At 49.5% G+C, this 14,941-nt stretch overlaps 2 protein-coding genes across 2 annotated transcripts in view; one reads left to right on the top strand and one right to left on the bottom strand.

Annotated features, from left to right (window-relative positions):
* Positions 1 to 593: 593 nt before the first annotated feature.
* Positions 594 to 10,423, bottom strand: LOC145360883 (N-acetylmuramoyl-L-alanine amidase-like). The gene is made up of 4 exons (XM_080216384.1): positions 10,322 to 10,423; positions 7,983 to 8,837; positions 4,488 to 4,698; positions 594 to 972 (listed from the first exon to the last, which is right to left on the bottom strand). Exons 1-4 carry the CDS (start codon positions 10,398 to 10,400, stop codon positions 594 to 596), a joined length of 1,524 nt encoding a protein of 507 aa, XP_080072510.1. The 5' UTR covers positions 10,401 to 10,423.
* Positions 10,424 to 13,153: 2,730 nt separating this feature from the next.
* The window catches only part of slc27a1a (solute carrier family 27 member 1a), a 53,871-nt gene continuing 52,083 nt past the window's right edge, over positions 13,154 to 14,941 (top strand). The window contains exon 1 of the mRNA XM_080216357.1: positions 13,154 to 13,200. The gene's annotated coding sequence lies outside the window, so the exon portion shown is untranslated. The remainder of the gene's footprint in view (positions 13,201 to 14,941) is intronic.

The following is a 14,941-nucleotide window of genomic DNA, read 5'->3' as shown; positions in this document are numbered from 1 at the left end:
CTTCATATACCATAACACTGGTATAGATAGAGTGAATGCGACCAGGCTTTTTACACTGAGGCTAGGGGAGAAAAAAACTAGAGGGCATGGGTTAAGGGTGAAGGGGGAAAAGTTTAAAGGGAATATTGTTGGGGGGGGGTTCTTCACTCAGAGAGTGGTGGGAGTGTGGAATGAGCTGCCAGATGAAGTGGTAAATGCGAGCTCACTTCTAACGTTTAAGAAAAACTTGGACAGGTACATGGATGAGAGGGATATGGTCCAGGTGCAGGAATTAGTGGGATTAGGCAGAAAAATGGTTCAGCATAGCCAAGAAGGACCAAAACGCCTGTTTCTGTGCTCTGGTGTTCTATGGTTCTATAAGTGGGTTAATGGGGTCAATGGGGGAATACAATCAGGAACTGGGGAGGCCCAAACCTTTTGATTTGTCTTCTTATTGTCACGTGCATTGGGATACAGTGAAAAGTATTGTTTCTTACGCGCTACACAGACAAAGCATACCATTCATAGAGAAGGAAAGGAGAGGGTGCAGAATGTAGTGCTACAGTCATAGCTAGGGTGTAGAGAAAGATCAACTTAATGCAAGGTAGGTCCATTCAAAAGCCTGACAGCAGCCTTAATCTTGACCCCAACGCTTCATCAAATAGTCCATGGGAATTACCCAATGGAGACATTGTTACCTTAAAGCCTGCCCAGGTCTTGATCTCATTGAAGAGCCTTTCTCCCGGGCACGTGGTTGGTCTGTATTGCCGGTGACCCTGAATGATGTAATCACTGACTATTCTCTTGTCCATCACGGCGCACCTCAGGAAATTTTCTTTCACGAGTTTGATTGCAGCCTGGTCTGGGAGCTCTGAGGTGTAGTCACCGATGAAGCTCACTCCGTATCCCTTTGAGTTTTGTCCCTTGGTGTGAGCCCCCTGCCAGAGCCATCCACGGCCTTCGTAGATGTATCCATCGGAACCTGCCACAAAACTACAAAGACCGCTTCAGAAATTAGCACTCAACCCAATTGCACACGTTAGCTGGGGTTCGACAGATAACCATCTCGGGTTCGAATCCCACTCCCAAGACTTGAGCACAAAACCCAGGCCAACACCCTGAGTTGCAGTACTGAGGGTGTGCTGCACTGTCAGAGGTGCTGCTTTAATTGTGTTCAACTGACACATGGGCATTTAAAAAAAACACAGAACATTATCAGAATCATAGAATTTAAGTCATAAGGAGAGATTGGGTAGGCTTGGATTGTTTTTATTGGAGCAGAAAGAACATAAGAAATAGGAGCAGGAGTAGGCCATTTAGCCCTTCGAGCCTGCCCCGCCATTCAATAAGATCATGGCTGATCTGAAGTGGATCAGTTCCACTTTCCCGCTTTCTCCCCATAACCCTTAATCCCCTTGTCTATCAAAAATCTATCTACCCGTGACTTAAATATATTCAGCGAGGCAGCCTCCACCACTTCAACGGGCAGAGAATTCCAGAGATTCACCATCCTTTGAGTGAAGAAGTTCCTCCTCAACTCTGATCTAAGCTGCACCCCCCCCCCCCTTATTGAGACCTAATTGAGGTGTACAAAATTATGAGGGGCAGGGACAGAGTGGACAAGGAGCAGCTGTTCCCCTTAGTTGAAGGGTCAGTCACGAAGGGGGCGTAGGTTCAAGGTGAGGGGCAGGAGGTTTGGGGGGAATGTGAGGAAAAACTTTTTTATCCAGAGGGTGGTGAGGGTCTGGAATGCGCTGCCTGGGAGGGTGGTGGGGGCGGGATGCCGCACATCCTTTAAAAAGTACCTGGATGAGCACTTGGCACATCGTAACATTCAGGGCTATGGGCCAAGTGCTGGTGAGTGGCATTAGGTGGGAGTTCAGGTGTTTCTAATGTGTTGGTGCGGACTCGATGGGCCAAAGGGCCTCTTCTGCGCTATATGATTCTATGATTTTATGAATCACTAGAGTGCAGAAGGAGGCCATTCAGCCCATCGAGTTGCACTGACCCCAATCCTATCCAGGCCCTATCCCCGTAACCCCACGTATTTAAGGTGCTAATCCCCCTGACACTAAGGGTCAATTTAGCATGGTCAATCAACCTAATCCGCACATCTTTGGAGTGTGCAGGGAAACCAGAGCACTCAGAGGAAACCCACACAGATATGGGGAGAACATGCAAACTTCACGCACGCAGTGACCCAAGCCAGGAATCGAACCTGGGTCCCTGGCGCTGTGAGGCAGCAGTGCTAACCACTGTGCCACCGTGTTGCCCTACGAACAGGAACCGGAGTTATCCTGACATCCTGGCCAATATTTATCCCTCAGCCATCACTAAGACAATTATATTGTGATTATGACATTACCACAGCAATTCAGCCACAAATGTACTTAAATTATCTGGGGTTAATTCCCCGCAGTGATTTTAATGATGCATTCTCTCCAGAGCATTTTCATATAAATCAGATCTTTCAGGATGAAGTCCCTTGTACTTCTAAATCACTTTCTTTTTCTATTTCTGTATAGCCGGGGACACACCCTAGTTCCTTCCCCATCACTCTAAAAATGAGTTCTCTTCAATTACAGGCCTTCCGGAAAGTTCCAACTGCTTCCAGCACTCTTTCAGGTCATGCAACCTGGATCGTAACAATCCTCTGTGTGAAAACATTTCTCCTTAATTCCCCCTTTGCCAGTTATTTTAAATCTGGAACTTATATACAGTCTCTACAGTGCATTCGGCCCATCTAGTCTGTACTGACTCTCTGACAGAGCATCCTACTGCCATATCCCCGTAACTCCACATACTTACCCTGCTAACCCCCCTTACCTACACATCTTTGGACACTACGAGGCAATTTAGCATGGCCAATCCACCTAGCCTGCACATCATTGGACACTAAGAGGCATGGCCAATCCACCTAACCCAAATATTTTTGGAGTTGGGAGGAAACCAGAGCACCCAGAGGAAACCCATGCAGACACAGGGAGAACATGCAGATTCCACACAGACAGGCCAGAATCGAACCCGGGTCCCTGACGCTGAGGCAGCAGTGCTAACCACTGTGCCACGGTGCACCCTATATACTGGGGAAACACTGCGGAACTGGCAAAGTGGGTGGGGTGTCGGCAGAGCATTCGACCCCCTTGCTTTGCTGAACCACAGTTTAAATATAAATGGCAATTAATAGCTCTTGCTGCTGGGAACTTAGCCTTGTGAGAGTGGGTGGGGAAAGCTCTAGCTGTGCTCAGAATGGCATGGGCAGTGGGCATTGGTCCAGCTTCCAGCCCTCACATTAGCGACACTTTCATTTCACCCCGGCTCCCCCCACCCCCACCCCCACCCCCGCTGGTGCTATGAAACCTATCAGGAACAGTGCGTTTATTTTTAAATGGGATTTAGATTCTGAAAGTTAGCGGTGACAAATATAATAAATAATGGAAACAAAAGCAGAGAGTGCAGATCTGGCAGCATCTGTGGCGAGAGAACAGAGCCAACGTGTCGAGAGTGGATAATTGATGTGTTAAGGGAGATAAACACATGAGGGAGAAAGGAATTGAGTACATTGGTGGGGTGAGGTGAAGAACGGGAGAGGGGGAAGAGGGTCACGTGGAGCAGAAACTTTGGGTGGCACAACGGTTAGCACTGCTGCCTCACAGCACCAGGGACCCGGGTTTGATTCCCAGCTTGGGTCCCTGTCGGTGCAGAGTCTGCACCTCCCCCTCCATGTCTGCGTGGGTTTCCTCCGGGTGCTCCGGTTTCCTCCCACAGTCTGAAAGACGTGCTGGTTAAGGTGCATTGGCCGTGCTAAATTCTCCCTCAGTGTACCTGAACAGGCGCCAGAGTGTGGCGACTAGGGGATTTTCACAGTAACTTCATTGCAGTGTTAGTGTAAGCCTTACTTGTGACACTAACAATTTTTACAGATACACCATAGAAAGCATTCTTTCTGGTTGTATCACAGCTCGGTATGGGGCTCCTGCTCTGCCCAAGATTGCAAGGAACTACAAGAGGTCATGAATGTATCCCAGTCCATCACACAAACCAGCCTCCCATCCATTGACTCTGTCTACACTTCCCGCTGCCTCGGAAAAGCAGCCAGCATAATTAAGGACCCCACGCGCCCCGGACATTTTCTCTTCCACCTTCTTCCGTCGGGAAAAAGATACAAAAGTCTGAGATCACGTACCAACCGGCTCAAGAACAGCTTCTTTCCTGCTGCCGTCACACTTTTGAATGGACTCACCTTACCTTGATCTTTCTCTACACCCTAACTATGACTGTAGCACTACATCCTGTACTCTCTCATTTCCTTCTCTATGAACGGTATGCTTTGTCTGTACAGCATGCAAGAAACAATACATTTTAACAGTATGCTAATACATATGATAATTATAAATCAAATCAAATCAACATCTAATGATTAAACCTTAAGCTGAATAGTGGGCCAAATGGCCTACTCCTGTGCTATGGGTTCTGCACAATTCCTCAGGACCTGTTGGGATCCTTACTTGTAGCCGATGTCGTCCCATTCACGGTCCTCTTGGTGGAAGCGTTGCATACTCTGCATGTCCGCAGCACATTGATGGAAGGTGGTGCAGGGCTGACTGGGCCCATAGGTATGGTGGATGTAAACAAATCTTAGGGGGAGCACCAGATTCACTGGGACACCTTTGTAGGGTTTAGCAGCCCACATACAGCGAGGAATAATGGCAGGGCAGACTGCGGGGAAAAGAAATAAAGGTACACTGGGGTTACGTTCCAAATAAAGGGTGTGAATCGGACAACACAGTAAGAAAGACTTGAATTCACTGGCTAATGCCATTCGCAAACTTAGAATCATATCATAGAACCCTACAGTGCAGAAAGAGGCCCTTCGACCCATCGAGTCTGCACCGACCACAATCCCACCCAGGCCCTACCCCCATATCGTACCCGCTAATCCATCTAACCCATGCACCTCAGGACACTAAGGGGCAATTTTTAGCATGGCCAATCAACCTAACCCGCACATCTTTGGACTGTGGGACGAAACCGGAGCACCCGGAGGAAACCCGCGCAGACACGAGGAGAATGTGCAAACTCCACACAGACAGTAACCCAAGCTGGGAATCGAACCCAGGTCCCTGGAGTTGTGAAGCAGCAGCGCTAACCACTGTGCCACCGTGCCGGCACTTAGGATGTGCTTCACGGACAATAAAGTATTTCTGAATCTGAACTCGCTTATATTGCACCAGATGCTGGGACAACTCAGTCTCTCCTCGTCATTGGGAAGGTGAGAACACCCATGGTTTTATCCAGCAAGGTAGAACCTCAACTTGGCACTAATTTGATGGAAGGACAGATGGTGCAAGAATTGGAAGTAGCACGTGGGCGTAAAGGGGGCAGTTTATCCAGCCTAATTAATCCTTTGGCACTGATTCTAAAATCAGGTGAATGTACCATTTCCTAACGCTTACATCACCCCACTTAATGAGGACAAAAAATATCAGGGTAACATCCAGCAGAAAAATCAAAAGTGGATTAGCCAATAAACGCAAAATTACTGTGGATGCCGGATTCTGAAACAGAAAATGCTGGAAAATCTCAGCAGGTCTGACAGCCCCTGTGGAGAGAGAGTAGAGCCAGCATTTAGAGTCTGGATGACCCTTCGTCAGAAGTATCAATTAGTTTTTTTTAATTCATTTGTGGGACATGGGTGTCACTGGCTGAGCCAGCATTTATTGCCCATCCCTAGTCGCGTTTGAGAAGGCGAGGGTGAGCTGTTTCATAGATTCTCAGGATCATAGAAACCCTACAGAGGCCAACTGACCCATCCAGTCTGCACCAACCACAATCCCACCCAGGCCCTACCCCATATCCCTACACATTTACCTGCTAATCCCTCTAACCTACACTTCTCAGGACACTGAGGCACAATTTAGCATGGCCAATCAACCTAACCCGCACATCTTTGTACTGTGCGAGGATACTAGAGCACCCGGAGGAAACCCACGCAGACACAGGGAGAATGTGCAAACTCCACACAGACAGTGACCCAAGCCGGGGATCGAACCCAGGTCCCTGGAGCAGTGGGACAGCAGTGCTAACCACTGTGCTACCGTGCCACCATTTCCTTGAACAACTGACTTGCTTGCTAGGCCATTTCAGAGGGCAGTTGAGAGTCAGTCACATTGCTGTGGCTCTGGAGTCACATGTAGGCCAGACCGGGTAAGGACGGCAGATTTCCTTCCCTAAAGGACATTAGTGAACCAGATGGGTTTTTCCGACAATGGTTACATGGTCATCAGTTGATTCTTAATTACAGGTTTTTTTTATTGAATTCAAATTCCACCATCTGCCGTGGCGGGATTCGAACCCGGGTCCCTAGAACATTAGCTGATTATTAATCTAGTGATAATACTACCAGGCCAGTGCCTTCCCTGCGTTGATACTTTTTATCCTGAGTTATAAAGTGACTGTGCCTGTACAATTGGTTTCAACACTAATGGCATTGTAAGTAAAAAGAAAGCTCAAACATTTGAGTGTCATTGAAGTTTGCAATTAAATTAAAACTCTAAATCTACTTTCCACCAGCCGTAGGGATAATGCCACTGACTCTCACACACGTATTAGGAAGTCGCACTCGGAAAGAGTGTGACTCGGAGATAGGGCAGTAATCAAAGTGCAAGCTCCGAGATCACTTAGAATTAAGATGCAGCTGATTACTTTCAGAGTGCCACAGCATTGAGGCAATCCAGCCCAGCAGACAACCACTGAGGTTACAACATGGTAGCACAGTGGTTAGCACTGCTGCCTCACAGTGCCAGGGGCCCCGAGTTCTATTCCAGGCTTGGGTCACTGTCTGTGTGGAGTCTGCATATTCTCCCCGTGCCTGCACAGGTTTCCTTCAGTTTCCTCCAGTTTCCTGCGGGTTAGGTGGACTGGCCATGTTAAATTGCCTCTTAGTGCCCAAAGATGTGCAGGTTAGGTGGATTAGTCAGGCTAAGTTGCCCCTTAGTGCCCAAAGATGTCTAGGTTAAGTGGATTGGCCATGCTAAATTATCCCTTAGTGACCAAAGATGTGCAGGTTAGGTGGTTTGGCCATGCTAAATTATCCCTTAGTGACCAAAGACACGCAAGTTAGGTGGATTGGCCATGCTAAATTGTCCTTTAGTGTCCAAAGACGTGCAGGTTAGGTGGTAAATGTGTGAGGTTGCAGGGATCAGGCTGGGGAGAGGGCCTGAGTAAAATGCTCTGTCAGTGAGTTGCTGCAGACCCGATGGGCTGAACGGCCTCTTCACACTGTGGGGGCTCAATGATTACAGTTCGATTATATTAGGAAAAAACACCAATCTATACAAACAACTTCCACAAAGCTAACCTTACTTGGTGTTGACATAACTTTTGGTTACATTTTTCTTTTAGTATTCAGCCGGTAAATAGTCACGTCGACACTTCACATTATTTCAATGTCAACAAGTCATCATGCAATTGCAGACTTTGGCCAATAGGTAGTTCTTAACCTCTCTCAATTGTTTTGCAATCCTATATGTACGTGAAACATTTATTCGCTAACTGAAAGTGGCCTCAGGGAATCTATTACAAAATAGGAGCGTTTCCAATACGTTCCTTGCAGGCAATAGTTATTCATAAAATAGAATCCCTACAGTGCAGAAGGAGGCCATTTGGCCCATCGGGTCAGCACCAACCACAATCCCACCCAGGCCCTATTCCCATAACCCCACATATTTACCCTGCTAATCCCCCAATACTAGGGTCAATTTACCTGGGCCAATCAACCTAGCTCGCACGTCTTTGAAGTGTGGGGGGAAACAGGAGCACCCGGAGGAAACCCACGCAGACACGGGGAGAATGTACAAACTCCACGCAGACAGTGACCCAAGGCCAGAATTGAACCCGGGCCCCTGGCGCTGTGAGGCAGCAGTGCTATCCACCGTGCCACCGTGCCACTCCACTTATTTTTCCTTACAAGGGAGTATCAGTAATTAGAATAGTATACTCACCAATAAAGCTCTGATGAAACTGTTTAACTCCTTGCTGAAAAATGTTTCTCTGGATGTTGCGGTTGAGGTTTCGGAGAATTGCATTGTTCTCGGTATGGTTGTACAGGTAAACTGCACTCATCACCTGACTGGTCAAAAAACCAAGGTCAACTATTGTTTCAAAGTTCATCCGACGTCTGTTTGCCTTCAAACCCATCCATCCCTTTCCCTCGCCGTAGTAATCTCTCAACAGAGCACTGAGTTTGGGCAGCGGAGCTTGGAGTTCTGATAAGAGGTTCCCCAGGATTAAGCCATCCATGCCTCCATTGACCACAGCATTTGTGAGCGGGGTCCAGTGACCCAATCCAATGAAAACCTGAGGAGAAGTCACATTGTCCCAACAACCATCAGGCCCCAGTAACACTTGGCTCATGTTCAGGTGATAAGCCACGATTGCCAACCCGATATCCTTGGCTAAAGTTAGGGCATAAAGATTATCAACTGGGGCTGGGAGGTCTCCCACCAGATCCGGATACTGGAGGTCCACCGCTCTCTTCAATCCAGCTTCGATCCCCGCAATGAGGTGCCCAACAGCAATTGTCGTCCCGTCTGGAGTAAGGACCACCCCAGATTCAGCTGAGGCGTCAATGTCATGGTTCATGACAGATGTAATGAAAGATCGCCGGTCTTCAGACAGAGATTGCAGAGCGGCGAGAGGTTCTGTGGCTTCACCAAGCAGGAGGTGATGGTAATGCTGGTCAGATGTACGCAGTCCCCACAGGGCAGCAGTAACATTGAGAATGGTCAGTCCAGGGTCGTGACCTTCCAACTCCTCGATGATGCTCAAAACATTATTGAGGTGATAGTCTGCTAGCGCTGGGAAGAAGATCAAACAAGAGAAGGCTTTAGGAAAGAAACAGAGTAGCCAGCAAAGTGTCACAAATAAAAGGATGACTACATTCCCTCCTCTATGTGTGTGTTCCACGTGTCATGACAGGTTGAGCCAATTCCTCACTGATTGGATTTATTCTCTACTGATCTAGATTGGGGGTGGGGGGGGCGGTCATAGTGGCACAATGGTTAGCACTGCTGCCTCACAGTGCCAGAGACCCAGGTTAGATTTCCAGCCTTGGGTCGCTGTCTGTGTGGAGTCTGCACATTCTCCCTGTGTCTGCATGGGCTTCTTCCAGATGCCAAGGTTTCCTCCCACACTCCAAAGATATGCAGGTTGGGTGGATTGGCCATGCTAAATTGCCCCTTATTGTCCAATGATGCGTCAGAGGCAGCACTATGGCACCATGGTTAGCACTGCTGCCTCACGGCACCAGGGACCCGGGTTCAATTCCGACCTTGGGTCACTGTGTGGAGTTTGCATGTTCTCCTCACGTCTACATGAATTTCCTCCACTGATCCAGTTTCCCCCTCACAGTCCAAAGATGTGCAGGTTAGGTAGATTGGCCATGCTAAGTTGTCCCTCAGTGTGTGGCGAATGGGGGGTTTTCACAGTAACTTCATTGCAATGTAAGCCTACTTGTGACATGAATAAATAAACTTTTATTTGGTAGGCGGATTGGCCATGCTAAATTACCCTTTGTGTCCCAAAGATGTGTAGGTTAAGCAGATTGGCCGTGCTAGATTGTCTCTCAGTGTCCAAAGATGTGCAGGTTAGGTGGATTGACCATGCTAAATTGCCCCTTAGTGTCCAAAAATGTATAGGTTATAGGGATTGGCCATAAAAATTGCCCCTTGATAGCCAAAGATGTGTAAATTAGATGGATTGGCCATGTTAAATTGCCCCTCAGTGTGCAAAGATGTGTAGGTTAAGGGGATTGGCCATGTTAAATTGCCCCTTAGATGTGGAGTTTAGGTGGATTGGCCATGCTCAATTGCTCCTTAGTATGCAAAGATGTGTAGGTTAGGGGGATTGGCCATAAAAATTGCCCTTTAGTGTCCAAAGGTGTGCTGGATGGATTGACCATGCTAAGTTGTCCCTGAGCTAACATTGTTCATTTTTTAAAGGGATTTTGCAGCGTCGCTGGTCCTGAAACCTTAAAATCCTGCCCGAGGTCAACGGGCCTTCTCACTGTCCACTCCGATTCCTGTGGTAGGCGGGGCAATAAAATTCCAGCTTTTGTGCTTAAACATGCAAGAGTCAAGATCTCATCAATACACAGAATAACCTCCTCAACGAAACCTTCCAGGGAATTAAACCATCGCCAGGTTGAGATAACGTCCCAATATTTGAACTAAGTCAGCTCATTCCCTGAATGGGTAACTGTCCCTTGACATGCTGTCATTACGCTGTAACAGGTTGTATCAATGAAAGAACATTCTTGATTACAAAAGGACATATGGCTCACCTTCAACAGGCCAAAGGAATGGGTAGAACGGCAAGAGGAGGGGGAGGAGGCAGCGTAGAGTCCTCGCTTGGCTTGACATCCTTAAGAGTCTGGCAATGACCTTTGGTCACCCCTTTGTTGTTTGGTTCGATCTGCAAACCTTGTGTGTCATTGGCTTGAACTTTACTGCCTCTCATCAGCAAGCCAGTACAAAGTCAGATTCTAATGCATCACCCAATCCTGACTGCTTTCTAAAACGGTTCAACCACTTCCGACAGAATTGTGAAGTTGATTTTAATTGGACCCATTTGCCGGGGTTCTGATTGGCCCATTGTCTGCTCGGCAGTGAGTTAAACTGTTCAAACACACGGTGCAGAGGTCACAGAAAGCCAGCAGACAAGCTAGCGGGGGAACGACATTCACCCCTTTCGATCAATAGATATCAAAGTTCCACAATCCAAATAGACGGTGTGTGTGATTTGACTGTAGTCATTTCAGGCAGTCTTAACCAGTCAATCACAGGCATTTGCAATCATTTCCTTCCTAACTTCTCAAAATGCTAATCACCACATTTAAGCATTCAAAATAGAGGAGGCCATTCAGCCCCTCAAACCTGCTCTGCCATTCATTAAGACCATGGCTGATCTGACTATGGCTCAACTCCACTTTCCTGCCTGTTCTCCATGATTCTTAAATCCCTTGTAGAGAGAAACAGCTTTGTACATATTCAACAACCCAGCCTCTCCAGGAAAGAGAATTCCAAAGATTAAAGACCTCCTAAGAGAAGAGATGCTTCCTTATGTCAACTTTTGAGTGGGAAACCAGGATACGGGTGGCACGGTGGCACAGTGTTTGGCACTGATGCCTCACAACTCCAGGGACCCGGGTTCGATTCCCTGCTTGGGTCGCTATCTGTGTGGAGTCTGCATGTTCTCCTTGTGTCTGCATGGGTTTCCTCCGCATGCTCCGGTTTCCTCTTAATGTCCAAAGATGTGTGGGTTAGGTTAATTGCCCCTTAGTGTCCTATGATGTGTATGTTAGAGGGATTAGCAGGCAAATATGTGGGGTTTTGAGGATAAGGCCTGGGTGGGATTGTAGTAGGTGCAGACTCGATGGGCCAAATGGCCTCTTTCTGCACTGTAAGGATGCTATGAAGTGGATTGGCAATGCTAAATTGTTCCTTAGTGTCCAATGATGTGTAGGTTAGGTGAATTGCCATGGTAAATCTCACAACATGTAGGTTGGGGGAATTAGCGTGGTAAAAATGTGGGATTATGGGGCGAAGGCAGGGGAGGCTGGGCTGAGGTAAAATACTCTGTCAGAGAGTCAGTATAGTGAGATGATGGCCTAGTGGCATTATTGCTAGATTATTCATACAGAAACTCAGCTCATATTCTGGGGACCCGGGTTTGAATCCTGGCAAGGCAGGTGGTGGAATTTGAATTCAATTAAAAAAAAATCTGGAATTGAGAATCTATTGATAACCATGAAACTATTGTCGAAAAACCCATCTGGTTCGCTAATGTCCTTTAGGGAAGGAAATCTGCTGTCCTTACCTGCTCTGGCCTACATGTAACTCCAGAGCCAGAGCTCTGGTTGACTCTCAACTGCCCTCCAAGGGCAACTAGGGATGGGCAATAAATGCTGGCCAGCCAGTGATGCCCATGTCCCACAACTGAATAAAAAGACAGTGTCAGTATTCTATGAATGCAGATTGTTGTTGTGAATCAGTCAGGATTGGTAATGGTGCACTTCTTTGCTATGGCCACAGGGTTGCACTGCAGAACAATTCCTAGTCTCAAAACATGCTTAAACTTTTCAATTGTGGTCAAAGTACAAAAAAGCCTATCACTCCCATGTTTAATAAGAACTTCATCGGAACTTTCAACTTTACGTTTGCACGTTCTCCCTGTGTCTGTGAGGGTTTTCTCCAGGTGTTCTTGTTTCCTCCCATAGTCTAAAGGTGCAGGTGAGGTGGATCAGCCATGCTAAATTGCCCCGTAGTGAACAAATATGTGCAGATCAGGGGGATTGACCATGCTAAATTGCCCCTTAGCATCCAAAGATGTGCAGGTTAGGGGGATTGGCCATACTAAATTGCCCCTTAGCATCTAAAGATGTGCAGGTTAGGGGGATTGGCCATACTAAATTGCCCCTTAGCATCCAAAGATGAGCAGGTTAGGTGGATTGGCCATGGTAAATTGCCCCTTAGGGCAAAGGAGTGCAACTTGGAGCCGGGGTAGGATCCCCGATCAGACTGCTTGTGCAGACACTGAAGGGCCAAATGGCCTCCTTCTACTCAGTAGGGATTCCATGATTCACTGGTTAAATTCATACTTTGGTGATGTAACTTTTTTGGCAGCGCGATACAGAAACAGGCCCAACCAGTCTGTGTTCTGTTTATGGTTCACACACCCACCTCCCATTCTACCTCAACTGATCTCAATCCAAGTCGCGAAAAAGTGAATGTCATTTAATTAAGGGAACAGTAAGATGCAGGTTGTGTTCTCTGATACAGAAATATATATTTAGTTTGTTAAGGCAGTGTGTGCTCTGATGATTGTGCGCTGAGTTGTATCCAGGTAGCAGCAGCCTGTGCCACACTCACCTGTCCTGGCAGACTGGAGGATGTTCCAGGTATGCTGCCGCGCTGCCCTCTGGGAGTTGTAGTTCAGTTGTAGTCCAGCCCCATTGGCCGAGGAGCTGCGCGCGCAGCCACGGCCGCCGCTCCCCCTCCCCCCCCCGGGAGAAGAGGAAGAGTTCTGGCTGCGCGCGCAGCGGCTGCTGTGGGCTCGGGGACTACAACTCCCGTCATGCAACAGTCAAAAACAGCCGTATCAGCGCAGGCGCAGTGCGAGGTGACGGTGGGAGCCTTGGAAACGGAGCGGGGCCGGAGGAGGGTGAGTGACCCTTATTTACTCCCCCTATTTACCCCGCCATAGCTCCCCCATCCACTGCTCCCCCCAACTCCCCCCCTGCCCACGCACTGCCCCCAATTCTCCCCGACCCAACTGGCCCCAACTCCCCCCCGCGCATTGCCCCCAACTCCCCCCCGCGCATTGCCCCCAACTCTCCCCCCCCGCGCATTGCCCCCAACTCCCCCCCCCCCCGCGCATTGCCCCCAACTCCCCCCCCGCGCATTGCCCCCAACTCCCCCCCCCGCGCATTGCCCCCAACTCCCCCCCCCCGCGCGTTGCCCCCAACTCCCCCCCCCCCCCCGCGCGTTGCCCCCAACTCCCCCCCCGCGCGTTGCCCCCAACTCCCCCCCCGCGCGTTGCCCCCAACTGCCCCCGCGCGCGTTGCCCCCAACTGCCCCAGCGCGCGTTGCCCCCAACTGCCCCCGCGCGCGTTGCCCCCAACTGCCCCCGCGCGCGTTGCCCCCAACTGCCCCCGCGCGCGTTGCCCCCAACTGCCCCCGCGCGCGTTGCCCCCAACTGCCCCCGCGCGCGTTGCCCCCAACTGCCCCCGCGCGCGTTGCCCCCAACTGCCCCCGCGCGCGTTGCCCCCAACTGCCCCCGCGCGCGTTGCCCCCAACTGCCCCCGCGCGCGTTGCCCCCAACTGCCCCCGCGCGCGTTGCCCCCAACTGCCCCCGCGCGCGTTGCCCCCAACTGCCCCCGCGCGCGTTGCCCCCAACTGCCCCCGCGCGCGTTGCCCCCAACTGCCCCCGCGCGCGTTGCCCCCAACTGCCCCCGCGCGCGTTGCCCCCAACTGCCCCCGCGCGCGTTGCCCCCAACTGCCCCCGTCCCCCTCTCCCTCACCTCCCCTACAGTGCCCTGCCTCCCCCCTGCCATCCCCCCCGCGCGCGCCCCCCACTCTGCCTGAACTCCTACCCATTGCTCCATATTGCCCCCAATGTTCCCCACACGCACTGCCCCCAATGTAGCCCCCCCTCCCCATACAGATCCAACAAGTCATCCAGAAGGCAAATGGCATCTTCATCTTTATTGCAGAAGGGTTCGAGTTTAAAAATAGGGAGGTGTTGTTGCAATTGCAAGGTGTTGGTGAGGCCTCACCTGAAATATTGCATACAGTTTTGGTTCCCTTACCTTTAGAAGGACATTGGAGACAGTCTGATTCAATTTATTATTGTCACGTGTTGGCATGCCGTGAAAGGTATTGTTTCTTGCATATGGACAGTGCGTAGCATATATAGAGAAGGAAAGGATAGGATGCAGAATGTAGTGTTACAGTCATGGCTAGGGTGTAGAGAAAGATCAACTTAATGCGAGTTAGGTCCATTCAAAAGTCTGACAGCAGCAGGGAAGAGGCTGTTCTTGTGTCGGTTGGTACTTGTCCTCAGACTTTTGTATCTTATTACTGACGGAAGAAGGTGAAAGAGGGAATGTCCAGGGTGCGTAGAGTCCTTGATTATGCTGGCTGCTTTTCTGAAGCAGCGGGAAGTGTAGACAGCCAATGGGTGGGAGGCTGGTTTGCGAGATGGATTGGGCTACATTCACAACCTTTTGTAGTTTCTTGCGGCCTTGGTCAGAGCAGGAGCCCATACCAAGCTGTGATACAATCAGAAAGAATGCTTTCTAAAGGAGATTTACCAGGCTAATTCCTGGGGTGAATCATAGAATCCCTGCAGTCCAGAAGGAGGCTGTTTGGCCCATCGAGTCTGCACCAACCACAATCCCACC

Source organism: Carcharhinus amblyrhynchos, chromosome 33 (genome assembly GCF_965287045.1).
Source record: "Carcharhinus amblyrhynchos chromosome 33, sCarAmb.v2.hapA, whole genome shotgun sequence".
NCBI classification, from domain to species: domain Eukaryota; kingdom Metazoa; phylum Chordata; class Chondrichthyes; order Carcharhiniformes; family Carcharhinidae; genus Carcharhinus; species Carcharhinus amblyrhynchos.
Note: the sequence above shows the minus strand (reverse complement) of the source record. Positions and strands in the feature narration are given on the sequence as shown.

Bases quoted from the DNA above. Each gene is read 5' to 3' on its own strand.
- LOC145360883 (XM_080216384.1), bottom strand. From the start codon at position 10,400: ATGTCAAGCCAAGCGAGGACTCTACGCTGCCTCCTCCCCCTCCTCTTG. The intron at 8,838-10,321 runs GTGAGCCATATG...TCTTCTTCCCAG, and splicing joins ATTCCTTTGGCCTGTTGAAG to CGCTAGCAGACTATCACCTC. The intron at 4,699-7,982 runs GTGAGTATACTA...TTTTCCCCGCAG, and splicing joins GTTTCATCAGAGCTTTATTG to TCTGCCCTGCCATTATTCCT.